General features: G+C 40.8%; 1 protein-coding gene across 1 annotated transcript in view; it reads right to left on the reverse strand.

Annotated features, from left to right (window-relative positions):
- The window catches only part of FAT3 (FAT atypical cadherin 3), a 399,825-nt gene that overhangs the window by 18,344 nt on the left and 353,866 nt on the right, over positions 1 to 27,615 (reverse strand). The window contains exons 20-23 of the mRNA XM_054518453.1: positions 25,461 to 26,259; positions 18,132 to 18,266; positions 16,956 to 17,113; positions 8,878 to 9,346 (exon numbers count right to left, since the gene is read on the reverse strand). Coding sequence (XP_054374428.1) covers positions 8,878 to 9,346; positions 16,956 to 17,113; positions 18,132 to 18,266; positions 25,461 to 26,259 — 1,561 coding nt within the window. The remainder of the gene's footprint in view (positions 1 to 8,877; positions 9,347 to 16,955; positions 17,114 to 18,131; positions 18,267 to 25,460; positions 26,260 to 27,615) is intronic.

Here is a 27,615-nt window from a genome sequence, read left to right on the forward strand (position 1 = left end):
ACTCTTCTTTTTTTGAGGGGGCTTCACCAATTAACAAATACATCGGCTGAGAGCTTTTCCATCTCTGCCCTTTAAAAGAACAACACAATGAGGATGTGACAGTAATAAAACACCAGTTTTATAAAGTGCATCATCAAGGTAGAAACGATAAAATTCAAAATACCAGCTGACCTGGGCATTACCAGTCCTAATCAGAGCTGATTATGTTCAGTACTAGTGCGCTAACAAATTCTGATTAATCATTCACATCAATTCATCAGGCGTAACAACATTCATGTGGAGGGGGACTCTGTTGGGATTGAAGTCCCATTTCTGTTTTTTGCCAACACAGGGGCAAAACCAGAATTTTAAAAAAAAGGTTTTAAACACATCAGTTCACCCTGCCAAGTATCAAATGACACATATCTTTTTTCTTTTTCTCTGCTTGTGAATTCATATGGCACAGTGCCATTAATGAAAACTTTATTTAAGGTCACAAAGAAATCCAGTGAGGCAGCGCATCTCTTGAAGTTGTGAACTGGATATGGAAATCTGACTGCTTTTTTGCTTGAAAAGAGCATGGAACATGTAGGCTGTGAAAGCCACGAGATGGCTAAGACAGTCCCTGGAAGTGGAAGACTCCTTAGTTAGAGCTGTTAAGCCAGCAAAATTTTTCTGGACATCTGTAAAAAAAACTTTGGCTGATCTTTTAAAAACTTTCTTATATAATCCAAATGTCCTAAACAGATGTGCAGGCAAGGTTCAAGCTCCAGTTATGGGGTTCACATACCTACTGAATATAGCATATTAAGCAACTAAAACAAGGAACCTTCCTGCCATTAATACAGCTCCAGTTAGAGCTGAAATGGTTGAGTGCAACTCAATTCAGTGTCAAAATTATTGGCAATCAAGCTGATGTAGTGGAAATATCATCTCTCAGTGGTGAGCCTTTAAAATGTATTTTTAAAAACTTTCTATATCTATACATCTGGAAAAAACCCCAAATACTTGTTTTAAAAGTTATTGTTTCTGCAAATATGGCAGGAATATCCAGCACAGTTACAAGGAAAAGAATTTCATGGAAACAGTATGGAAAAATCCAGTGGAGGCATAAGAAAAAAGGAATTCTGCATCAAGACTCCCACATCTTTTATATGTCCTATACGGTTCAATTCACCTTGTTCAGCTACTCTAATTGAATTCTTTCATGAGGACAGGCTTTTGAGAATAAACTTGGAACCAGACTTGCTGGCATACTCAGTCAAGAGTCCAATACTATGTAACTGAAGATAAATGAAATAGATACTCAAATATCATGCTGTTTTGTTGTTCTGCTACAAGAAGGGAGACAGACACACTGATCTCTCCAAGGTTACAGAGTTAAGAAGATAAATTATTCAACTTCTGGGCTTCCCAAAAAGCATGTTTAGTAAGCATCAGCAAGATGGGCTTATTTCTTTTTGTGTCTTAAAAGTATCACACTCAGACAATGTGAACATCTTTCTGGACCTATAGTGATCTGTGTCTGAAGAACTACAAACCTGTGACTGTAGGTAGAATTCACAGCATGAATAAATAAGGCTGTTTCAGCACTTCCTTTTTATGACTGAACAGTGACATCTATAGTTCAAAAATTTACACTAATGTTTTGTATGTTTTTTACAGTCTCAGTGAGTTTAAGCAAAAGGAGAATGTTCAATTCAAATATAAACCATTTTATTTATAATTAGTTTTGTTGCCTTATGTAATAGCAGAATATATATGTTATTCTATTTGTTATCTGATATTTTACAAACCTCCATAACTCTAAAGTGATGTTAAAAGCCAAGTTTCTGCTGGTTTTTAACCAAGTTCTCGGGTGTCAATCATTTGTAAGACAAAGCCCTTGAATCACTTTCTTTCCATGTCTTCTGTTTGTTTCAGCTAAGCTCTAAGTTCTGTAATATATTCTGTTTAGATTTGTTCATTATAGAAAACTTGAGGAGTATTGATTTGATAAAAAAAAAAAATTTACCACCAACTATAAAAGAAACATGGATTTATGCATTTGATACTAAGAAGAGATGAAACTGAATGCACCAGATGGGTCATAGCCCTGTTCAGCAGTGTACGAACTGGACCAAAATAAAAATCTGCTTCTGAAAGCCTACATTTTTCACACAATTTGATTTAATGATAGTGGAACACACATCAGATATTAGAAGACTGCAATATTCACTACAGATTCTAAGTCTAAGGATCAAAGTTAGAAATCAAGAAGGGACTAAAACAAGACAGTATTCAATTATCATATTTATCACTGGTGTTTCCTCTCGTTGGATTGACTGCCATACACCTGCCAAGTCCAATCCACTGGCAAAAGATACAGAACTTTTCTGTGACACACATGCTCAGAGCTGCAGAGCATTCACCCGGGAGGTCTCCAACACGGCAAAGCATATGTCAAAATTCATGGAGGAGGGAAGAGAAGAGCTGATATGATGGCTCAGTAGACAGCATATAGCACTCAGCCAGAAGACCTGCCAGACCTTTAATCCTTCTCCAAACCTCCCAGCAGAGGCTGTAATTTTGGTGGCTACTGCATATTTTAGCCACATGGCTGTGGACAAAGGCAAATTGTGAAGGAAACCCCTCTGGTTGGGAGTGCATCTTGGGTCCAATAAAGGATTTTTATTATACTTTTAATTTAATATCCTGCTAACGTACCATTCATTTCTTCCCTCTGGTTTAGAACAAGAATAACAAGCAAACTTCTTACGTTCAAGGATGAGAAAAGGCTCAGTGTCCTGTACTCTCAGCAAGGGCTGAAAAATCTCTTTTAAACAATGTGGGGCTTGATCCTGTTCACAATGAAAACACTGAAGTTTTGGAAATTCATCAGCGTTTAAGATCATACAGTCCATCTGAACTTCTTCCACAAGGAATGAATATTTAATTCCTAGAAATGTTGATCTGCATTCTCCAAGGCAGCAAATTTTGTGATATCACCACAGTATTTCTTCAGAGGGAATCAGTGGAAAAAGACAGGAAGCTCTGGAAAACACCTCTGAAAAGCTTCTAGGGTGGGACCACAATATTCTCAGCATGTGCCATAGCAGCATGTACCAAGAGATGACCTAAGAGCAACAACAAGCTATGAACCACAATACAGCCTTTTTGGGCGGTATCTACACTCACAAGTCCTTCAGAGCAGCACCAGTGGCTCTGTGGAGCCAAACAGCTGGTGCTGAGGAGCCTCACTGTGTGCAGCTCAGGGCTTTGAGACCAGTTGTCTTCCAGTTCAGCCTTGTCCTGCCCTCCCAAACCTCGCCTCTCCAGTGGGAAGTGAAGTCCAGGGAGAGATGATGATCAGAAGATTCGCATCAAATATCATTCATGACCTGAAACATTATGTAGACATAGGTCTACACATTGTCTTGGGCTTACTCAGGGTTGTTTTATAAGGGTCCTCTCATGCTCCTTCACCAATCTGAGTCCCCTCCACATAGTTAAATCTCACCTGCTCCCGGTGACTCAAACAGCTGCTCTTACTGCTCTCCTGGCATGTCCCTACCCAAAGAAAAAGGTGTTTTTCACCCCAGACCTCACTGAAGAGCAACATGCAGTAAGACAGGACACTACACAGGCTCCCTGCCTACACCTGTGTTTGCCTGGCACTTAAGAAGCAGAGGCAGCAGCACAAGGCAGGCACGGTGCCATCAGCAGATGGGGTGTTGTTATGTAGTGAACATCTCTGCTGGTAGCATTCCCAGCCTGAGCATCTGAATGTCTGTCTATCCCAAGGTTTACTTGGCTTTATTAAAGACGATGCTCCGAACTCCTGCCAATTTTTTTTTTTTTTTGGAACATGTGTATGCTCCTGTTTCTATCTATCCCATGCAAGACAGGCTGGCTTTTATCTGTTAATGTGCTTTGGCTTTTCCATTTGTCTCTCTGGGTAGTTTCTCTCCCTGCTGTGCAGCTAGACCTGACAAACTCGATGTCCAGAAATTGCCCTGCCCTTGACATTGACCACACAGTGTTACACACCAAGTTAACTGATAAGAACTACTGAAGGGGAAGAGGACCTCTCCCAGCATTTGTATTTTGGTAGGTCTATAGTCAAACCAGGCCATCTTCAAGTAGTGTGTGTTCAGCTATCCACAGTCCTGCCACTCTGGATTTAACTTATCTGTCTTCAAACAGATCATTGCCTCTTGCCACTTGTTGGTATGAAAATGAACCTCAGTCTTTGCTGAACCAGTGCTATGAGAAGATTGGCATGCACATGCTTTTAAAGTGGGAATTCAAAAACAGATGCCTATAATCACTACATATTAAAAACATTAAACACTCCTAGAATTTCTAAAAAAGCTTTAAAAAAATAATTGAAGTGCATTTGGTATACTCACATCACAGTATGCTGGGTTGTTTACGTGTGTGAAAAAACAAGATCAAGAACATTAATAAGACCAGGTCAGTTCTGTGGTATTATTACACTAATTTTTCCCTTATTTCTTTTTTATGAACTACGTGATCCTCAAAACCAGCCATAAGTAATGTTGCCAACAGCATTTAAAGCGCATGTTAAACCCACCACCCAAGTGCCATGCTGCATTTTCTCCTCCCTTTGGACTTTAGCTCTGTTCATGAAAAAAGAAAAAAAGAAAAAAGAATAGAAGAAAAGTGAAAAGTGGGGAAAGCAAAATGACTTTATGTCCCCACACTCTGCCCACAGTCCTTGACTCAGTAAATATTTCCGCTCAAATGCTTCATGTTCAAATAAAATCGCCTACTCATATAAGCCATTTACTTTAATCAAAGCCAGATGAATACAGGACTGATCAAATTAAAAGGAAGTAACTATACTTATAATTGCAGGCTTTACAAGCATGAGGTTTCTCTCTGTGGTTGAAAACCTTGGTGCAGTCTTTGCATGTGATTACAGTAATTCTTTCTATTGCTGAGATTGCTCATACTGTTACTCATGCAGATAAACATACATTTACTATGGGCAGCCCTGCAAGTGCCACACTATTATTAAGGTTGTGTGACATTTCCCATTTTAAGACCTCATATTCAGCATCTTATAGCTTAACCACACTTTAAACACTTGGTTGAATTTTCTTGGGAAATTTCAGTTCAAAGAGCCAAGCTGTTTCTGAAAGTCATGTTGTTCGTCAGATTTCAGAATGCTAACTTTCTTTAAAAATAGATTTACTGACCCATACTTATGGATAAGGACTGAAAAGTCTGGAAGAATGTGGCCTATCCTTCAGGGCTGTGGTTTCCACTGTCTCCCAAGAAAATTGTCCTAAGACTGAGTATGTCTCTTTCTGCTATGAGTCTCCTGAGCTGTCAGATCCAGTGAGTGCTCATCCCCTTCTGCCAACCCCTATTTAAGCATGCACTGGATCTCCCCATGGGGTCTCTGGACATGCAGTCCCCCCTTCTGTACCACTGACATCACTTGGCCAACACTGTTGCCGGAGAGCAAGCAGAGATTCATGCCATGGTCACTTTCTGCTGGCTCAGAAACCAGAGTTTGAAAGCAAAGAGGCTTTTATGTACTCTTGGAGTTCCCATCTGAGCTGTCTGTGCTCTCATGCAAGCCGAGATCCCCATTCTGCTCTCTTCCATATGCAGACAGGTCAGGCAGAAAGAGCCACTGCGGGTCAGCTTAGCCCTGTGCCAGCCCTGCTTTGGGGCAACACCTCTGTGGTCAGTCCTGAGCTCTGTGCAGCCCAGGCACAGCCCTGCCCTGTGCCAGGAGCTGGGAATGTATCCATCCATACCCTACCTAACAGCAGCAGCATGGACACACTCTAAGTGCATACAGAGCACTTCCCCAAACAGAGTCGTGGTATCACCCTATTCCCAACCACAGGATGAAGTGAAAGGCAATTGAGGCAGCTTTTTATTCATGGTGAACAGGGCAGTAGGCATTTCTACTGAAAGGAAGTTCTCAGGAACAGAGACAGAATAGAGAATCTTAGATTCTCTATAACAGGAACACTGTTATAGAGGTTTGTGTTGTAGGTGCTCAATTTATGCAAATTATATGTAAATTAGACACGGCCTCCTTGACTTCTGGTATGTAGTCAGCAACTCTTTCATGTTATAATGTTGGGGAACCTTTGCTTGACTGTTTTCTTCTTAAGTTAGCTATAAATCTCAGCTTTCTTTTTCTCTCTCCTAATTTTCTTGTAAAGCACAGTAGGTTGTCTGTAACTGCAAAGATGCTAACAGTATATGAAATCTGCTTTGTAAAATTTGAACTAGAGGGTTTATTTATTAAAAAAAAATCTTATGACAAATACTCTCTGTTTAGGAAAATTAACATTATTTTCCAAAAACTGACAAAGGAGGATAATATCATAGAAAATATTAGTCAAGAGATGCTGCTGCTACTCAATGCCCTGTGATTGGGAAAAGGACCTTTGCATGGTATATTTTTGCATTCTTCCCCTCACCAAAAAAGGAAAAAGCTGCCATTTTCATTCTTAAGAAAATTCTTTAAAAAATGAAGTTGTTTTCTTTTTCTATTTCAAATGGAAGTCAGCTGCTAACATCTATGTCAGCAAGTGCAATGGTAGATGGTTCTTAAAAGCACATTGCGATTTGCGGCTCTGCAACTAGGACGTGCAATGCTGATGGACTCTTGTGCTATTAGAATTTAATTATGTGGCCTTTCAGCATATGGAGGACACTAACAACAGAACTGCTTTGCCTAGTGGAAGCAAAAATGCCCATGCCTTCTCCTTAAGGGCTGGGCTGTAGAACCACCAACATACAGTCAGGGCCCATTGCACTGGAATTATGGCTTTATAACAATCCTTTATTTACACACACTGCTGAGACAGTAAAAACAGCAAACAGATTTTTTGACGGCAGGCAGCCAAAACATCCCTCGAGGGCACATGCCCCTCGCCGAGGCAGGAACACAGGCAAGTTAAATCAGTTCTGTGCCTGCCTTCCAGCAGTGAATTTTGTTGATGTGAAAATGGTATTTGCCATTCCAATAATAAGATGGGTCCAAACTTCAGGGCTGCTTGTTTCTCCCTTACCCCATGTCTCCCCTCAGTTTGAATTGGCATGCTCATGGTGCTGGGAAAAAAAGAATTACTGTAAGGAGTTCTGTTAGAAAGGTTTCAATTTACTCATCATGAGATTGTTGAGCAATACTGTAAATAGACTCAAGTAAAATCAATAGAAGGAACTGTTCTCATGCTTCCTAGGATGTGAAGCAAATGGTTAACCTCATTTATTCAGTAGGGACTCTGAATCAAAGCCATCATACAGACATTCCTGTACATACTACAGCCATATTTCCTAGGAATTTCAATAATCATGCTTAGCAATTCTTCAAGTGCCTGCAGTATCCTTCTGTCTCAGAATTATTTTCTTTTGTCCTTTTTATGCAGTCCTCCTTTTCTCTCCTTCCCTTGGTAAATAAAGACCCTAAAGGACAAACACAGAAGCAGCAATTTTTCTCCTCATGTCCCACAACACATCCCGAATTGCCAGGGTTGTGCTTCATTCCTTCTAACTGTCCTCCCATTTCTTTCCATCAACAGCACAGCTGATAGCATTCCTGATGCATCATTTGTGATAGCATGGGAGAAGAGGTGTCTGAATCAAAACCAAAGACCCAGAGGGGATGCTAGCTGAGACAGCCCAGCATGGACAAATCAACATTTTGAGGACTTACTTTATAGGAGTGGGGCTATCCAACTGAGCAACTTATCACAGTTTTGCTCAGATCTCACCACATGTTGGTCTTGAACTGATCTGAAGTTTAGGCCTAAAAACTCTGTGTGGTGGAGGAGACTCAGAAAGGAAATATGAGAGTCAGGCTTAAACTAATGAAAAACAGAAATAATAACTATGGGTGCAAGGGAATTGCATGGACACATTAAAGCAGAAAGCCCTGGGACAGTGGTTAAATGCTCCATAAAATAAGAGTTTAGGCAGGAACTTCCCTAGAGAACCATGACCAAAACTCACTGACAGTAAGTGGATGGAAAGCTCTGAACTTGCAGAAACCTCTCTGTCAAGCAACCTCCTTTTCAGAGGAAGTTTTATTCTGCTAGAAAAGGTGTGCAATGCTGCATGCTAATACAGTATGGGGAATTGGAAGGGAAACTCCTACACTGCAGAAAGAGAACTGCCCAAGAGGCAACATTCTACCTGTGTGCCATTTGCTTTTCTCCTGCTAACATGCTGACAGTTCTGGTAACTGGTGCAGTGCAGTAAGTCACTGGTATCAAATGACACAAACCACCACATAACCACTGGATAGGAAACTCCACCACAAGTTTAAATCAATGCCCTATAAAATCTGGATAATATACTTAGACCTTAGAGCACTCAGGCCTCCGAGAAAGCTGTATAATACAGTTCAGGGGGTTTATAACTGGCCCAACTTGTTATTTTCCATGCAGACATGTAATGAAATTACTCACTTCCAAAAGGACGGAGGTGTTTGAGGACAGCTCAGTAATTATTTGTGACAGCTTCGGAAACAGAGTAAGGCAACACTGCTGTTATATCTGTGATGGACATTTCAAATCACCATCTTTGTGTACAGCCCTCAATGCTGTAAGGATGCTGTAAATGGATTCTGAAAAATCCAGCTGAACATTACAGTAATTGTAATTCTATTGGTTTCTTTAGAAATAGGATTATGCTAACAGCCAATAAATCAATTTCCTCCTGGAACACTAATGCAATAAGAAGGGGCACCATTTCACTGTTATTTATAGAGCAAACAGCTTTTACCCAATTTGCAATACCTATCAGAGTTTTATAGAGTTCATGAGATTTTTCAAGCATGTTGCTGCATAACACCATCTCTGGCAATAAATTACAGAGGAAAACGGGGAGGGGGGAAGCCCATAAAGTAATGAAAACATTTACCACCAGATGGCACGGCAGTACAGGTGCCGCCGTTCTGGCAGGGGTGTCTCTCACAGGCATCGGGATACAGAACGCAGCCCAGCTTCAATTCCGTCAGGCCGACCACTTCTGCGAAGCTGCTGCGCTTGTTCTGGAGGGGCAGCTCGTTGTTGTTTAGGACCACTGAGTCCAGGCAGCCCTGGAAGCCGCTCAGGACCTGTGTGGTCCTCTTGTCAGTCAGGCTGCGGACGTTATCCACCTGGACCTGGGCGCCGAAGTAGACGGAGCTATCCGTGCTGAGCGTCTGGAAGTAGAGGGGGGCCTTGCGGCGCTCCACATAGCTGTCGTCCAGGGACAGGCTGGTGAAATTGCGGTTCAGCTCCAGGAAGACAGAATGCCAGCTTCCATCGTTAACGGCCCTTCCAGAAATTCCCAGGATTCCTGGGCCACTTCCGCAATCCAGCTGGAACCAGAGTTTGCCATCAACAATCTGCAGGAGGAAAACAGAAATCAAACTGCTTCAGGCACTCAGCTGTCTCGTAATACGCTCTCACAGAGAATATGGAAGCACAGAGAACTTCTAGACCATCTCTGCACACTGTTAAAGCTGCTCTCCTACATGACACTAAAACAGCAAAAAACTGTGCCTTTATCATGAGCAAAAAAAAAAAAAAGGTGGAAAATATCAGCTTACTTTGAATTTGCCTGAAGTCAATTACTACAAGAAAACTAAAAATACAGAAAATCATATGGGTGCAGAACACAGGTGAAAACTGGGATAATTATATGTTTTTTACTGAAGAGGATATGGACTCAAGGACCCTTGTTCTGCTCTTGGCTCTGCTGTCGAGCAGCTGTGTCTCTCTCAGCAAGACTGAGAGCTGTGATTCTGCTCCCACTGGCTGATGTTATCAAAAGGACGGTCAGGGCACAGGATGACCTCTTAGTGCTTGAGAGGCTTGTGGCAGAGCCAATGGCCACACTTTCAGCTGGTGATGTTAGGTACTCTGCTCATGCAGGCATCCTGTGCTTCTGTAACTTTAAGGAGCATCTCAACAAGGTGTGGATTTTCCCTTAAGCATCATAAGTTTACTATCACTAATTACAAGAGTAAGGTACTTGTTGACCAAAAGTTAGTTATTTCCCAAAGATGCAACACAACCCGCTCTGTGCATACCTCACAGATGGCATAAGATGCGTCTTGATTCTCTTTCTTTCCTAATATTTATGCTGAACTCATGGATTTAGAGAGTTTGTAGGAGATTTCTCACTCTCCCTCCTGTCCCTCACTCATCCCAAGTCCTCGTAAAGAGTAAATCTGTGCTATCCTGCCGGGGCAGGCAAAGTGCAGAATGAGGGAATGGATATGAAGTTCTGCTTTCCTGATTAGCAGTTTACCCCAAGATTTTAGGTTTCTCTAACAGATGGCATATAAATTTAAAATGGCTGACAAGGTTGGAAGTAATTTCTTATGGCACATTAATTGGATTCAAGTTCTCTGAAAGCCCTTCCAAGTATTTTACCTTTATGTCATGCTCTAGGAAGTATTTATTTCTGCAAACCCCCTTTCAAGACAGTTCTGTCCCATTATTTATCCCCCTGAAAAGTTCAGGTGCTGTGTCATTTTTCATCCTTCCAGGCAGCTCACATGGTCCTCTCACTGGTGTATGTGTTACAGAGACTGACTGCTTCCCCCAATGAGAGCAGAGTTTCCACAGATGTCAATGCAAGAACCCCATAGAGCTTTGGTGGCCTGCTGAACTGGAATGGAAAAAGCAGATGTGAGGATGCTGCAGATGCTAAACTGGAATGGAAAAAGCAGATGTGAAGATGCTGTCCATCTGCCTTTGGCCATTTTTAGCATGAACAGTCACATTAGATGAAGACATCCCTTGGCATGTGACTGTGTGCTCAAACTCTTCTCAGACAGTTTCCCTGATATGGCTTGCAGGTAAACAGGAAAGTTCTAATGTACAGGAGCAGACCGTTTTGTCTGCCATTATCAGCATTTTCTGTCATTAGAGGTTGAGAAAACCACCAGGAGAAAAGCTAAAGGCAAAATCTTGAGATCTGTAGATCTCTGGATTTCCTTCTCTTTGCAAATCCTTGTTTTCTTGACTGGCTGACTCTGAACTGGAGCTCAAGCCAAAACACACTGGGCAATCGGGACAAAACATACCAATCCTCTGCTCGGTGATTGCTCAGCAGCATGGACACAGAGGTGCCAAGCATGGGGCAAGCTCCTCAGATGCCAGCTGCCCACTTACTCTGCATGGTATGAGGGGGTGTAGAGGAATGAATACACGTAGAAGGAGCCAAGGGAAGGAGCTACAATTAGCCCCTGCAATGAACAACCGGCTGTTTTGCAGTCCCTGATCTGTAGGATGTAATGAAACTGAGAAGAAATCAAATCTATGACTGTAATACATGCTTAAGGGATGGATGTTGCCTGATACTCCTACAGCTCAATCAAATAAGGCTAATGGATGTATAGAATAATGAGTCTGGATCATTTTTCATTAAGAAACATTTTCTTGAAGGACTCAAAACTCAGCTGTAAACAGTTTCTGTAGATTGAAATTGGGTCTGTTAAAGCATATTCTCAGGAGGAATCTTGGTAAATAAGATGTCCTGATAAACAGAACTTTTTCTCTCCAGAGATGGAGCATTAGTTTCTTTCCTCCCTGTGCAAAAAAACAGTCCATAAACATTGAAAGTGCTGCTAAAAAGTGTGGTCTGTCTCACCAGGAATAAAAATCAAACAGAAAAATGCATGCCAATATATTACACTTTGAAAAACAGCCATCACTGGATAAGCAGATAACTTGCTGCTTACTTAAAAGGCTTTTTTCTATGGAAACTCTTCTACTGATTGTGTATAGTATACATATACCTCCCCTATGACTACTTATGCCCTGAAGGACCTACTGCCCGCATGTCTATTACTCTTACTCACAGAACATGTTTTTCCAATTATCTTTATAAATACAACACCACATTTGAGCACCTGGGATAAATATTACACCATTTGTATACAGGAAACTATGATCTAAAAGATTTGCCATTAAAATATGTTTTATACATCTTTCTCATCCACTTTTATTTCTCTTTACCAGCAGATGATCTGACATGCACAGTAAATATATATTGTCTGAAGGGTTAAGTTTCCTTCCTGTTATTGAAGAAACACGAGTAACCTCTAACTAGAGTGAAAGATGGAAAGGATGGTCTGATGCTTACAGTACTAGCCTAAGACATGACAGATCTGCAGATCTGCATGGGAACCCACACTCTGCAACATTCTTCCTCTGAGATCTCAGGCAAGCCATTAGTTTCAGGTCTCCATCAGTAAAAGAGGGGTAACGTCATTTCCCTACCTCACACCACTGCTTTACAGATACATACATTAAAGACTCTGTGACATGCCCAGATACCCCTAGCAATGGGACCATAAAAGCACTTCCATTAATCAGATGGTCCTTGCTGTAGAGGGGCTGGGAAGAAGTATTTGTCCCCTGATGGACCTCGAGGAGGAGTAGGGAGAACAGGAAGAGCTGGCAAGGAGCAGATGCTGCAAAGGGCTCCACTCTTGAGTACTCAGCAGCTGGACTGGCCAGGCAGGGAGGAGAAGGTTTTTCCACCTAACAGGTAAAATTGCTGTCCCCACTCTTAAGCACAGAGAATTCAACCATCACTCAGCAATTAATCCCTGGTGTTCCTGTGATTCCTTGTAGCCAATGAGATGTCAGGATCACTGCTCAGTACTCAGAGGGGGTTCTTTGATTATAGCCTGGCCCTCGGTAGCAAGAAAAGCTGAACTTCAAGCTAACTGTGGGACATTCAAGGAAAAAATATGGGCATCCAATGAATACCCAGGCTCTTGTCCAGGCTCAGCAGTTATCCAGACAATAACCTCAGTGGCATGGTTGGTCTGGTTGAGAGCTGGTAGCGTCAGACTGTCAGTCCAGCACTGAATGTGTGCTATTGCTTTTTTCATCCATCTATGTAGTGCAACACTGCAGAAAGCCTGAGTTATTCCATATCACAGCAGAGATATGCAAACTTTGCAACCCCTCACCAGTGCAGCCCATGGCACCAGCAGAGACTCTCTGCACCATGAAAGCAGAGAGATACTGCTTCATCCTAGCTGGGCAGAAAATTCCCACAAAGCTTCCACTTCCCAGAGCTTTCTATACTCAGGGTTTAGTTACATCTCAGTTATAACAATTATGACAGGGAGGTTAGTGTACACTTAAGCATATATGCCACAAGATCTCACCTGTAGAGAAGTTAAAAGAACAGTGAAGACTCCAAAAGGCGATGCAATCTGTTACATTTCAATAATTTCATTCAATGGGCAGAATGGAGCCAAACACATACTGTAAATTATATTAGAATATTAGTCTGGCTAAGATGTTTGGCTAACATCCATATTTGTGTATCAACATAGGTAATAAAATGATCAAATGGTTCTTCTGAGACCACCTCCAGCTCACACAGTCCATCTGCAGTCAAACACCATGGATACAGCATGCTGCCTCCTAATCTATCTGGGGAAATATTTCGTTAGCCGAATTGCATTTCAGGTTCGTTTGTGTAAAATGGTGTATTTAATTAAAACATTACTTGTTTCAACTCCAGCCACAACTGGGATCATATCCAAACTTCAGCCCTATCCAGCATAAGCCATGCAGCAGTAATGCATTAAAATGTGTAATACACACTTAACTAAGCCACGCAAAGTTTCACATTAACTGCCTGGACTGAAGAACATATGCTTGCCCTTCACTGTTTAGCTGCTATATTTATGGCATGATGGGAAAGTCTTCACTTACCTATTTTTAATCCTTAAAATTTCACAAAACAAGATGAATCTCCATTATATTCCTTGAGGAAAAAAAAAGGAATTGTCTTCTGCTATGGCCTTGTAATGCTTTAGATGGTTAAATCTTACCTTTCTGAGTTAGCTGCTACATAGATAAAAAGGAAAGAGTGGTACCGGTTTTGGGACATGCAATCTTTCCAAAGGAAAAAAAGCCAACATTGACCTGCATCTCAATTTGCTCCAATTGCCTTAAAAGTAAGAGCATAGAAAAAACAAAACAAAACAAAACAAAACAAAAAAGGCCAACCTCTCAAAATCGATGGATGAGTTGCTTTATTTGAAACAGCTGAATAAATAACACCCTTATTTTATTATATCAATAGAGTGTAGCTAGTAGGCTTTCAGCAAAGTAGTAGACAAGCAGTTTGCTCTATGGAATTGATTATTCATCCAGGAAGGACACTGTCTTAAGATTATGAAATATTTCCATCCCTGGAGTTATCACAAATGTATGAGCTTCCAAAATTAAGCTGGCCATTTAAACACCAAAAAGCATATTGCAGCATTAATTTTTAAACAGACTGCAATGGCAGAGACTTGCTTCAAAACAATCAATGCCACTCTGTGCCCCAACAGCACAGGTGTTTCTGCCTGTCGTCCCATGGGCTTATACCTTGTGGGTCTAAATTTCTTCCACCTCTGCCTTTATTTGAAGCTCAGTGATGGTGCCGGGCCCTCTGGTGCTAATCCAGCAGATACTTAAGTAGATGCTTAAAATTAAGGTATGCGAATAGTTCCAATTGGTTTCAAATACAGGAAGTTAAGCAAGTGATTAAGTGCTTTGCTGGAGTGATGCCAGAGTGCTCAAAAGAACACAGGATTTCAACCTTTATCCTCTATTTGGAAAGCTTCTCCTCATGTTTAATTTAATTGAAAGCAATGCTCAAATGATAACAACTTCACATTTATAGACCTCTAATTAATCTGCTTAATGGCCTCATTTCTGAGTGCCTCCCTACCTCCCAACATATGTACCTGGTTAAAGGAAGCCTTACCTCTGGTTTACAAATGAAAAAAATGTGTGCTTAGAAAGTCTAAGCATAACTTCCTTGAAAACACCTGAGTCAGGGGTCCCCAAAGTGCAGCCCATGAGCCATCTGCCATCCCTGAAGAGACCTGACAGGGCTGAATCCCTTGACATGATGTCATTTGTCTGCCACAGAGCATGTTTTTTGAGAACTTAGCCAGATATTCCTCAGTTAAAAGACCTTCACAAACTAAACTCTGACAATTCGTGATCTTTTAAGTGACACCATTTCTTAAAAAAACCTATGCTGAATGTAATGATTTTGTTTCCTTTAAACCCCATGCATGCAGAAGCCCAGTGCCAGACCTGGGAATAGGATTCACTGCGACAGTGAATCCTGCTCTACTGAAAAGCTGAGCATGAGGCTTTGAGAAGGTTAATTCCCTATGTCCTCCCCTGATCAATGCACAGGACAAAGCAGGGGCTTTGCATCCATACACAACCATGGACCTCACTCATCAGAAATGTGAGGTAGCAACTGCATATGAAGCTCTCTACTTTCTCTTTCTTTGCTTCTTAGACCCAGGAAGCAAACCAGCTTGACATGGAGGCTGCTGACTGAGATTGGAGCACAATAACCACAACTCTCGTCGCTGCTCCTCGAAGCATTATTTTAAACTCAGCATTTTTGAAAGAAAAATAATTAGGTTATTATGTGAAGTGGGGACTGAAAACATGATTCCTACCTCACAACTAAATATTCAATTCAGGTGATTGTAAAGGGCGGTTCTCTAACTGGTTTGGATTTTTTTTTGTTTTGGGATTGTTTTCTTTTTTTTTCTGGTGTGGTTTTTTTTTTTTTTTTTTTTGTGTGTGTGGTTTCATTTTTGGTTTTGGTTTTGTTTTTTTTTAACAATAGTAGTAGCATCAACTTTTCTATTTTGGTGGCACAATTTCCCTGCTTCAGCTGGATATTTTCACTCAGTTGTCCATGACCTGGATATGCTGTGCTCCTTAATGATGAGAGCTTTATACACAAAACTCTAGCAAAATGAATTCTCCTATTACCATTCTAACTCCAATTCAGGCCATCTCTGTATCATCTCCTATTGTTTGCAAGTGGCGAATTCCACCAGGGCCATTTCTTTTTTCCAAGGTATTTTTTGAAATTACCAAATTGCAAACATTACCTACTGACAGATGCTAAGAGCAAGCATGATGAGGACTTCAAAGAAGATCTTCCAACCTGCAGTTTTGCTTGTTTTTTTTTTTTTTTTTTAAACAAAAACACATGCTTTAAAGTTCAAACTGCATTTCTACGGGTCTCCAAGTAGAAGTTGTCTTGTGCAAATCTGAACAATGCTGACAGTTCCTGGTGAATGACAGTGCTCTTGCTCATGAAATACTTCCGTCTAACAACTATAAAATTATTTGCTGCCCATTAATAACTCATCTAGCCACTTTAACATTACCCAAGCAATCAGCCAAAAGTACCCTAAAGATTGCAAATACAGATGTAAAAGGCTCTGTGCCATTTCTTCCACTGCTGAATTTTAGAATGTGGCTGAATTACAAATGTCAATGTTTTCATTTGGTACCTTAGAGGCTATCACAGAAATACTATATGTGCAAGCTCTTGGATGAGCCTAGTACTCCCTTTCCATCCAGCATTTATTTGCCATTCCACAGAAACAAAAAAAAAGAATAAAAATGCATGGAAAGCTTATCAATTAAATATTGATTTGGTATCAATCTCCATTGACCCCATGACTCTCTCAAAAAAGAATCTTAATCCACAGAGTGCAGAGATTTTCATATTCAGTAGGAGACACGCTCTAAGCAGTTGGTTCCTGGAATTAGCTCACTAACAGCGAGGGCATATCCTCTAACCACAGACAGGACAGAAGGGAAGAACAGCAATTTCAGCAGGCTTCGTTTTGACTACATAGTCATATAAATGGCCAAATCTTACATCTCGTGCAGACTGGCTCCTGCACACAGACACACATAATGTGCTTATAATGAACAGCACCCAGTGGGGAATTTTCCAAGTAAAGTACCACTAACAAGCTGCTTTTCTGATCGTTGCTGCTGCTGCTGTTGTTGAAATTGTTTTTCCCTGTTAGAATCAGACTTCATCTTCTCAATCTACAGCTGAAATGAGAACAGCATTCCCAAAATCAAGAGCCAAGAGAAAATACAGAATTGAGAAAAACAACTGCAGAAAAGATAAGTTATTTTAATTACCTTCAGAATTATACAGGGATTCGCTCTGGTGTACATTATAATCCCATTGCTTTGCAGGGTTCGCAGTCGGAGAGCCAACTTGAATTCTTCTTTCTTGCTATTTTCAGAAACACGGTATTTAATGTAGCTATTCCCAGCAAAGCTAAGGGAAGTGTGGCCTGAAACAACCATTTTGAAAAGACACATGTGCTTTTAGTGATATATAAAACAATTCCTCAACTGTTAAGTAATTAAAGAATTGATAAAGTTAATGAGAATGACTAGGAAGAAATAAATAAAACTCATTTTTGATGAGAGAAAACAAAGCTGGCATCTACTACAAAATATTTCTCCATTTCCTTTTTTTAAGCTGTTTTTCAGGGGATAGAGGAAAGTTCTATTTCTCCATATTTAAAAATAAAAAAAGGGATTTCTCCAAGTATTCAGCACTTTTCAGCTTATACACTCTTGGAGGCACCGGTATTGCCTAACTGACAACAGAGGGAATCAAAGATGACAACACCTGTACATCAGGCAGCTGAGTTATAGGTGTCAAGTTATGTGTGGGCAGATATCAGCCAAACCCTTGCAATGAGTCCCCTGCAACCACTGCCCAGGACCACAGTTCAGTATCTCCTGTGCTTTCATCAGGCAAACAGCACAAATCCTCTGTCCTGCAGCCTGGCATTCACTGAAGTCAACAGAAAGCTCTGCTTCACTGCCTGTCCACCTGGCTCTTCATATCCCAGGGAACAACACAGATGCAGAGAACTAGCAGATGTCCTCAAACTTTCTTTTTGGGATAGCGTAGTGTTTTCATTAATAAAGGCTGGAATTTTGGTAATCTAAATAGTAAGCAGAAGAGTTAATTATAGAGCTTTGCCCATGGGCAGGAAAACATCTGGCATATCATTCTCTAGGAAAAATCCTGTTTTCTCAGCAGCCTGTTTTACTGAGCTGGTATTCGAGCAAGCCAGTGGGAATTTCCAAACAGAAACTGGATCACAGCCTACATACAGCCCCTTAGTCATAAAGACAAGTATTTATCGGCTTATAACACACACCCCCCAGTGCCTGTGCTGAGATGGGTTAAGCAGTACATTTTCTGTTAACTTCACTGCTGCCTCTGCCTGACAAAATGAGAATGGCAGCACTTTATTGTCCAAGTATATCCCCCTTTATGGCTGTGACATGCACCTGAACACTCGCCAAGCTTTCCCGGTGGGCACTGGCAGATGAACGGTCTCCGGTTGGCTTCGTAGCCCACACACTGCATGTCCCCTGGGCACGGCTTCTCCAGGCAGGGATCCGTGGAGCCTGGGCACAGTGCTCCTGCAATAAGGTAAAACACTGTCAGGGATCCACAGTGTAAAGCATCATCTGCTGCAGTACAAGAGTAATGAAAGACCATTATTGATTGCACACTTCAGTACAAGCAAAAAATGGCTTAATAATAATAACAACAACAAAAAAGCCCCAGCAAACCTTCATAGAAAGGAACAGCTTTTGGGCAAGTACACAGCAGAACTGCAATAGTTCTTTTCCAAAGACTGCCCTAAACCCCATGGGAACATATTATAAAAACAAACTATTATGAGCAGTAACTGGTTTATAACTGTGTGTGATAACTCTCAAGCCATTCTTTTTCCCACAAAGCTTCCTGCATGAGGGCTTTAGAGATATGAGTGAAAAAAATTGCTTGAAGCTATGCACTCCTCTTCCTCCAGCACACCCATGAGAAGCAAATCTAAGGAGGTAGAAATGGTCACAGCACCAAGCCTGCCAGAGTTTAAGAAGCATTTGGACAATGCTCTCAGGCACATGAGGTGATTCTTGGTGGTCCTGTGCAGGGCCAGCAGCTGGACATCGATGATCCCTGTGGGTCCCTTCCAGCTCAGGATATTCTGTGATTCTAAGCCATGCTTGGGCTACAGCGACACCTGGATTTTTCATTCTCATACTACACAGGACATGCTGCCAGCTTTATCATATAGCACAGGCAAACTTGCCCTCTCCTTATGTTCCTTCTGACATTTCTGAGATCTTATGTCCTATCCAGCTTGCCCAGGCTACCAAAACCTGCCCTCCTTTTTTCTGATCTGCAGGGACAGAACTGTAATGACTTTTAAATTTGCTTAATACCTGAGAGACACAATTATATGTACCTTTTTCAAAACCCCCTATATTCTTTACATCTATCATGCTGAGCATGTCAAGGATTTACTATTTAAAGCCTGTCGATGTCAAAAGAATTTTTTGCATTTCATGGGGTATAGCTAAAACTTCAATGTAACTTTTCAAAGTGTCTAATTAAATCTGTTTTGATTGCCCTAATCATAAAAGATTTGCACATACTGTCTATAATAATACAAAACATGACACAACTATTGCTGCTTAACAGATGAATTTTCAGAAGCATGTGACTTCCACAACAGCTAGCCTCTTCTGGGTTGCAATAAGGTACTCGGGAGATGCAGGGTCAGTTTCTCCATTTGGGCATCTGTGTATGGCTGTTATGAAAGTAGTTTTCAAGTGCAGAAAAAAAGGCACTCCTGCCCTTGCATTTGCTGATTTGCAGCCCCAGCATGAATGGAGGCAAAGGCATGTGCTGGGAATGAACAGACACCTTTTCTTTTGTTTATCAAGTTAATTTATTTAAGACATGCAGGTGATGAATTCAATGATAAAAAACCACCTTCCTACCTATTACTTTCTGAATATTGGCAGTTCTTGTATATTGCAGGATCTATATTGTAGGATCCTTATCAGATTCAAAAACTAGTTTATTTTTTGAGCACATTGTTTTACTTACAGTTTATAAAGGAAGGAATCAACCTGTCACGGAGTACATCTCCAAAAGTAATGAAAGAAAGAATCTTACTGCTCTCGCACTTTTGTACAAGCCAAGCAGGGCTCATAGTAAGCATAGCTGAAATTACCTGACACTGTAAGTATTTTCTGGGAGAAGAAAAATTACTACTGTAGCTTTCAAAGTGGACATGGGCTGACTACAAATATGGCAATTACTGTAAATGTCCTCCTTGATGTACAGCACAGTCAATTTAATGTTTAACATCCTCTCCTCCTTTATCAAACATTTGTTTGAGAGGTCTATGGAGTAAAAGATTTACAGTACTGCCTGTAGCACTGTTAGAAAATGATGCATGGCAATCTTTATTAATCACATTAGTAGGAAACATTAACAGGAATAACAGCTGCAATATACAGTCACACTTTAGGCCTTATAGAATCAAGAAAATCTGTCATAGGGTTCTGGACTACAGATTAATATTTTATTTAAATGTAAGATCTGTAGAATTTAACAGAGAATATGATGTTTTCTATACTTTGCTTTGTTTGGCTTTTATTTTAGAATAAAACTCCTAATTTCTTAGAATTCAATGGCAAGTAACAATTATTTCTGAAATTGTAACAGGTTGTTAAAAATTCTACAGGCTGCTTTTTATTTTCGCCTTGGTTGTTTTAGCTATTTTAACTCATTCTTATGTGACAAATACACAGCCTTCTAGTGTCTGCAGAGTATATCTCTTCTTTGAACAGACTTAAACCTTTAGTGAGGCTGCAATTCAAGTGAGCCTCTGTAGCTGACAGACATGCCATTTGGACTAAAGCCCCACAGCTCATCACTGTGCAGCAGAATGAGACACTGAGATTTCCAAATGTGGCTCTGCAAATTTTCATATCCCCTAACCTATGACTGTATCCTTGACATGAAGCAATAAAGGAACAGCTTCCTTTGTTATCCACCTCTGCCAGGTTTTTTTTATCTGATTCAAACTCTGATTTGTACTTTAGAGCCATCCTTTCACATTCAGAAAATATACGGAAAAGATCTAACATACTCCGTGCAACGGTGGAAAGAACTGTTTATCCTGAATGGCCAAGAATACTCCTTCTGGTAAACTACAAGGAAACCAACTTTTTATTCATCCTGCTGCAGCAGGATTTCATAGCTGTCACAAAACTTTAAAATATTCAGACTTGCTAGAAGTGCTTTATGCCTGTCTGTGTGGTTATAAGTACATAAGCCACAAATCTGCATTATTGCATTGCCTCAGCTAACACACATTTTCAGGCTGATTTCACAACTATGTGGAGCAAAATTGTAAAATTGTTCAAGGTTACGTTGTCCACATCAAAGATTTACAGCCTGAGTTTAAATAAAATTATTCTAATGTTGCATTTCCACTCCAAAGAGCAGTCTGTTTTCCATCCAATAAAAGATTCAAGAAATACAGGTTCAAACTGATCTTTTTTTTTTCTAGGCAGGTCCAGACAATCTGCAGCATTCTCTTGAAACTCACATTAGTATTAATAAAAACTGTTCTTTACAAGGTACCACAGAAACACACGAGCTAGCATCAAGCAGTGCGTGGCAGGAAAAGGTGAAATAGACCCACTTGATTTTGACAGATCATCTTCAGTTTAATTCTCTAAAAGAAGATTAAAGTATTTCAATCTTCTAACCAATATACTGAGGCAGAAAACATTGTTCCATTGCGAGAGATTTATTTAATTCCTATTCCTTCAAAAAAGGAGCACTTCTAGGATTGTAAATATGTTTTGAAAATTGAGTGTTTCAAGAATTTTAACTTGAGCCTTGTGATATTAGGTGGTTTTCTACCAGCCCAGTCTCCTGAATCTGTATGAGTACTACAAAGACTCTGTTTTTTCACTTACATAAAAAAAAGGCTTGAAAGGAGGGAGATTCCTGAAGCTGGAGTTGCAGGAACACAGGGAGAAAACCTTCCTTAGACAAAGGTGACATAAAACAGACTACAGCCAGATCTAACCAAGTTATCTGCAGTTCTCTGTTCCCAGCACAGACCTTTTTCTTCAATTTTCCTTGCCAGGAGAATTCCAGGCTCATTAATATGCATGTGTGTGCTTCCTGAAAATGGGAAAAGCACTGTTGTACACGTAAGAACTGGGTGCCCAGTCCTTCAAAGCATCCAGGACTCTTTTAGAGGCAATGTGTGCTCTGTGGAGCTGAGGCCAAAAATCACCTCTGAAGAACAGTTCCTTTACTAACAGCAGATGCTCACAGGCTATGATTTCCCTCTATCAAAGTATTCACGGAATACTAGAAGTGGCTTCATAAAGTCTGAGTTATCTTGTTTCACAACAAAGTGGTCCAAGGCTGCTGTTCTCTTGATTAAATAATGTGGATGTGTCTGCACTTTTGCTGAACACTCTTGGGTCAATTAGAAAAATTCTTTCAAATTATTAGGCCAGAACCATATTAAACATATGAAATAGAATTCATCTCATCTAACTTTAGGGTATCTGACTGATTTTAGACATCTAGGGAGAGATGTATCACATTATTAAAAATACCTCATTCTTCCCACTATCTGCAAATGGGGCCTGGAGTGACCAGGGCAGATGTAGATATAGGTCCATATTTGACAAGATTATTTCAATCCATTCCTCTCCTTTGAACTCATTAATGTACCATCACGTTTGTAAGATCATAATGCAGAACAACCCTAGAGCAAAGCAGTCCCAACAAAACCTGCTCTGCCCCTTGCACCTTTGTCTCAACACAAAAGAATTACTTTGCATCATGAAAAAATACGGAATAGATTTTTGCCTCTGAAAAATGAGAATGCTGTGAGAAATGTTTTACAGGAATATATTTATTCCATTCCTCCTACATTTATTTCTCCCTGACAGATGCTTGCATACCTCATGCCATGTGATGGGGGGTTGATAATTGCAGAGCCCCTCTGGTCACGCTGACACAAACCCCAGTTTGTGACAATATTTTTCATACAAACACAAACAGATGAGCAAAAAATCTAAGGAGACAGTGTGTTATTGGAAAACTCTTTAGTTCAATCTTATTGATTTAAAAGCTAAGATTGATGCATGTGAACTTTTGAACTTACCCTTCCAGAGATGAGCTGCTGAAACTCCAAAGTTCACCCACTGCCTACTTTACAGTCTCCCTGCATTTTCACATTAGATAACTCTGTTTGCTCACAAAGGTAATCTAGGTAAGTTATGCACAGCTGGCACGCATAAATTGTGCATATCTGTGACATCTGCCAGTGGACAAAAACACTCCAAGTATGATACATATTTCAAGAATGAGTGAATTAGTTCAAACTCAAGCTTTCTGGGCCATAATTGAATCAGATCTCTGGAAACATATGCAGTATTTTAATGGCGTATTCATAATTCAAGGTATTAATATTTACTGGATGTGGAACTATTTTAGCAACAAAGGAAGTGTAATACTTTCATTACACTGCTAATATCTTGCTAATGCTCTCTCGTTAAACAAGCCAAAACAAATCTGTGCACTTTTTCCAGAATTGCTGCATCTGTGCATTTATTTATAAGAACTACTGATGGAAGAAGTATTGCATTTTTCCAACTCTTTTACTCTACTCTTTAGCTTTCATGAAAGCAAAACTACCCATACATTCTCTATTATGGTCTCACAAGTCTGTGTCATCTCCTATGTGAGAAAACACAGTGTGTTTGCCTAAATACCCAAATATTTTCTGTGGCTCCTTTAATTAAAAAGAGTAGAAGAGGATTTAGCATTAAATAATGAGGAGAAGGCCCAAAGCATGAATTTTTGCTTCCCACCAAGGTGTATTATTTCTGTGCAAGTAATAGACACCAAGGTGTTCACCTCTTTGGCAACTCTCCCTAACTCAGCAGCTCTGGACATTTTTTTACTACAGGCTGTATGGCAGGCTGAATGTGCTCAACCCAGACCGCAAGTTGTGGGGATCCCCCGTGGGAAATCCCCACTTAGTGCCTCAGACGGGAGCAGTGGGAACCCCTCTAGCTTTTCAGCAGGACCAGGACAAGCTGCCTGCTACAAGTGTTCCCACACAGCAGTCTTCAAGGCCATGACAAATGACCCAGAGGCTGAGGGCTACAGTCGCTCTCAGAACCACCCTGCCTCTCCAGCAGCCTGTCATCCATTTTGAAGATTGACTGGTACATGACAGAAGAATTTGGAAATCGCTGTCCCAGCTGAATTTCTGTGCTTCCATTGCAAGCTTGCTGTGCCAGGAGAGCTGCTGGGTCAGAACTGTACTGCACTGCAAAGTCCCTTTTTTGGAGTTAAGCTAAGAGATTATGAGGCAGAGGGAATAATACATCATTATTGACTTTAATAGGTAGTGAAATGAAATGATAAACAGTGAAAATTTTGGCTGCCAGAAAACCAATTTCTGACTGTGAGGACTATCACTATCCCCATGGAGATGAGGATTTGTGATTTCTTGATACAAAAGTGAGACTAAGTTTTAATTTAGAGAATATAAAGAAGTTTGGCAGATAGTGTTCCCGCAATGGCTCCTGGACCTGACTGGAGGATATTGCAGCATTGTCCCTTTTAAATCTGTGAAAACCCTTTACTTCAGAGCCTTTCATGTGTAACAAAATGCTGACTATTGTTATGATAGGTATGTCTATTTGAAACTTATAAGACTCTTCGTTAAAAAGTGGAGAGATAGTCTGCTCTTGAATGTACCTCAGATAGAGATCATGGTGTTTTTTCAGAATTGAACTTCTTTGCCACTATTATCCATGTGCCACAGGAAGAAAAATGATTTCTGGTTAAGTTTTATGCAATTTATGCCTATTTTCATCCCCACCGAGGTCAGTGGTAAAACATGAAGCCCTGCTGACTGCTGCAGAAACAAAGGTTGGTTATTGAGGGATATGGCTGCTGAATTCTTGTATTGCTCTGTGTGTGTGCGCATGTGTGCTTAAGATGAGGGAGACTTAGATGTATTGATTTTACAGCAGCTTTCTTCTCTGCTCTTAAATGAAGTGGAATGAGGAGCAAATAGCCTGGCAAACAAAAGAAATAGAGCCAGTATTACAACTGCCTGAGGTTTTAAAATCCAAGTGCAGAATCATACAGAAGCTTGGCTCATGAGTCTATCTGTCATATGCCCATGTGAAATCTCTGCCAAAATGTGGAGCAGCCCAAAACCTACCCTGTCCCCTACTGCAGCATTAAAGGTCAGGAAAAGCGCTTGCTAATAAAATACTTCATTGGTTTCTGTGGCTGTCTGCAACAACCGGACTCAGGAAGGCCTTTCCACCCGCCTGGCTTAGGTCAGGGGTGCTTTTCCTTGGAGACTGCTGGTGCATTGCTGGAGAGCAGGCTGCTCTGCTGCGGTCACAATCCAGGTTTATTCCAGTGGTGGCACCAACTGATTGGGAAACTACATCCCTCCCTCTCCTGGTCCTTCCTCTCCCACTCCTTCCCCTCCCCTGGAAGCTGTCTGATTGCAGAGCCTCCAGGAAAGCGGTCTTTGTCGTAAAAGGCCAAAGTTCATAAACTTCCATTTACATCAGTAAACACGAACAATTCTTCCGGAGCCTGAGAAATCAATTCCCACAAGGCATCAGACAGTCGTGCTTTAGTGGACTGAATTGAAATGCCCTTTCTAATCTGCATCAGAGGAATAAAATGGATCCTATCACATAATGTGCAGCGATGGGAGGGGAAGAGGGGGCAGTACTCACCATTGCACATGCAGCGCACATTCCTGTAAAAGCGGGGGCACACAAAACTAATTCGCGCCGTGCTGTAAGTCATCAGGGAATGTGAATCAATAGACAGACTTTGCTCACAGTGTTGTTCCTGACAATCCAGTCCGGAGCAATTCTTCTCCAAGATAGCAGAAATACGAATCACATTTTCCAAGTGTCTCCTCGCATTGGTAAGCTTCTGGATCAAAAAGGCAGGCTTATAGAAGCCGCCGCTGTGCATCTGAACAGCAAACAGCATGTCCAGCTGGCTGCTGCCCGCCACCGGCTGAATGCTGATGATGTGCAGGCTGTCCTGCTTCTGGGAGAGCACCGCGTTGCGCAGGGTGCGCCTGAACCCGTGCATGTGCAGGCCCACGAAGTCTTCTGGGGAAACATTCTCGAAGCGGATGGTGACTGTGTTCTGCAGCATTTCTTGCAGCAGCTGCTCCACGTGGACCACAACATCAATGGGCACCTGGAAGCGGCCATCGCTCACGGAGACATTCAGGACGTACTTGCCGTTATCCAGCCCTCCGAGGGCGATGATCTTCCCATCGTGGCTGTTGACCTTGAACAAACTTTTCTGCTCTGATTTTAGGGTGTATGTGAGGACATCGTACACATCCTGATCTGTGGCATGAATTTTCCCAATGACTCCCCCAGGAAAATCATCTTCCATGGTGACAATGAAAATCTCCAGTGGAATGGCAGTTGGTTTGTGAATGCTCTCTTCAATAACCCTCACCTGAACATAGGTATGGGAAACCTGCTGAGGCTTCCCAGAGTCCTTTGCCTAATGTAATTTGGAAAAAAAAAAAAAAAAAAAGAAAAAATAAGAAATAAAATCACACACGGAACACAGCCTGCAACCATAACTTCTTGCTATGTATATTCTCACAGCATCAGTAATTTTGGAAAGAAGTTCTCAAATGAGCATGCTCAAATGCATTTGCCAAATATGTAAAGAAGTGTCTCAGCCATTTCTAGCAGTGGAACTTACAAACTCTTTAGGGAAGCACTGATCTCTAAGTGGATTGCAGAGAGAAATGTGTCAGTAGAATGTCTCATTACTCAAACTGAAATGTTCCCAGGATCCCACAGCTATCACTTGTCATCTTCACAACAGAGAATATACCAACAACATGGTATATTCTTCTCCAAACACAGTTTGGAGTCACTTCTACCCTGGAGAAGAGACTGAATTCCAGTGAAATATCGGTCTTCTGCATTGCTTGGTGTGCTCCAAAGCACTCCACACCCTGCTTAGTTTGTGTGGATGTGAGGGAGTTCAGAATTTTTCTACAGCATTCTGTCCTTCTTTACCTGAAGCAACCTGAAGAAACATGCTTGAAATAAATAAAATTTATCATCCTCCAAAAATGAAATAGGTGCTTGTGCTGTTACTAATGATAAAATATGAGAGCAGCACTGCAGTTGGAAAGATGACTGGATGACCCAGAGCAGGTATTATAGCATCATTTGCACTATTTTTATAGAGAGTGAAAGAGCAAGTATGACAAAAAACCCAAGGCCATCTTGACAGAAAGGTGTGCAAACTTGAATCAGGGTCCTTTCCTACAATAAGAAAAATGTTTTATTGCAGTCCCTATTACAATATACTGCTCCACACATTTATTTGCTTCAGAGAGGAACAGAAGACTAAACTGCCACTAGGCAGAGATGTAGGACATGTTCAAAGATCTTTGCATTTGGACACAGGAGGAAAATTTACAAGCTGAAGGAAAAAATGGGAAGATGACAAAAGTAGTATGGACACTACTACAAGCACATTAGTAACTCTAAGACACTCTAAAATTTATTCATCTTTACTCATAAAAGAGCTGTGTGAAGTATTTAAAAATATTTTATATATGTGTGCAGACAAATGCCCATGTACATAGAGAAGAGATTAGGTCTCATTCCATTTTCTATTTTAACATTAATTCTTAATAAACCTCGTACAGTGGAGAAACCTGATAGTGGAAAAGAGAAAGCAGCACTCTGGCACATATGGATGGAAAGAAACACATCTATGGTCTAAACACAACAGGAAACTATAAAATATGTTTTCACTGTAGAAATCCCTGAAGAAAATAATACTGGGAGAAATCATGCCTCCACAATCCAACAGCATGGTTTTCTGAGCATG

The sequence above is a fragment of the Molothrus ater genome, chromosome 2 (genome assembly GCF_012460135.2).
Source record: "Molothrus ater isolate BHLD 08-10-18 breed brown headed cowbird chromosome 2, BPBGC_Mater_1.1, whole genome shotgun sequence".
NCBI lineage: Eukaryota > Metazoa > Chordata > Aves > Passeriformes > Icteridae > Molothrus > Molothrus ater.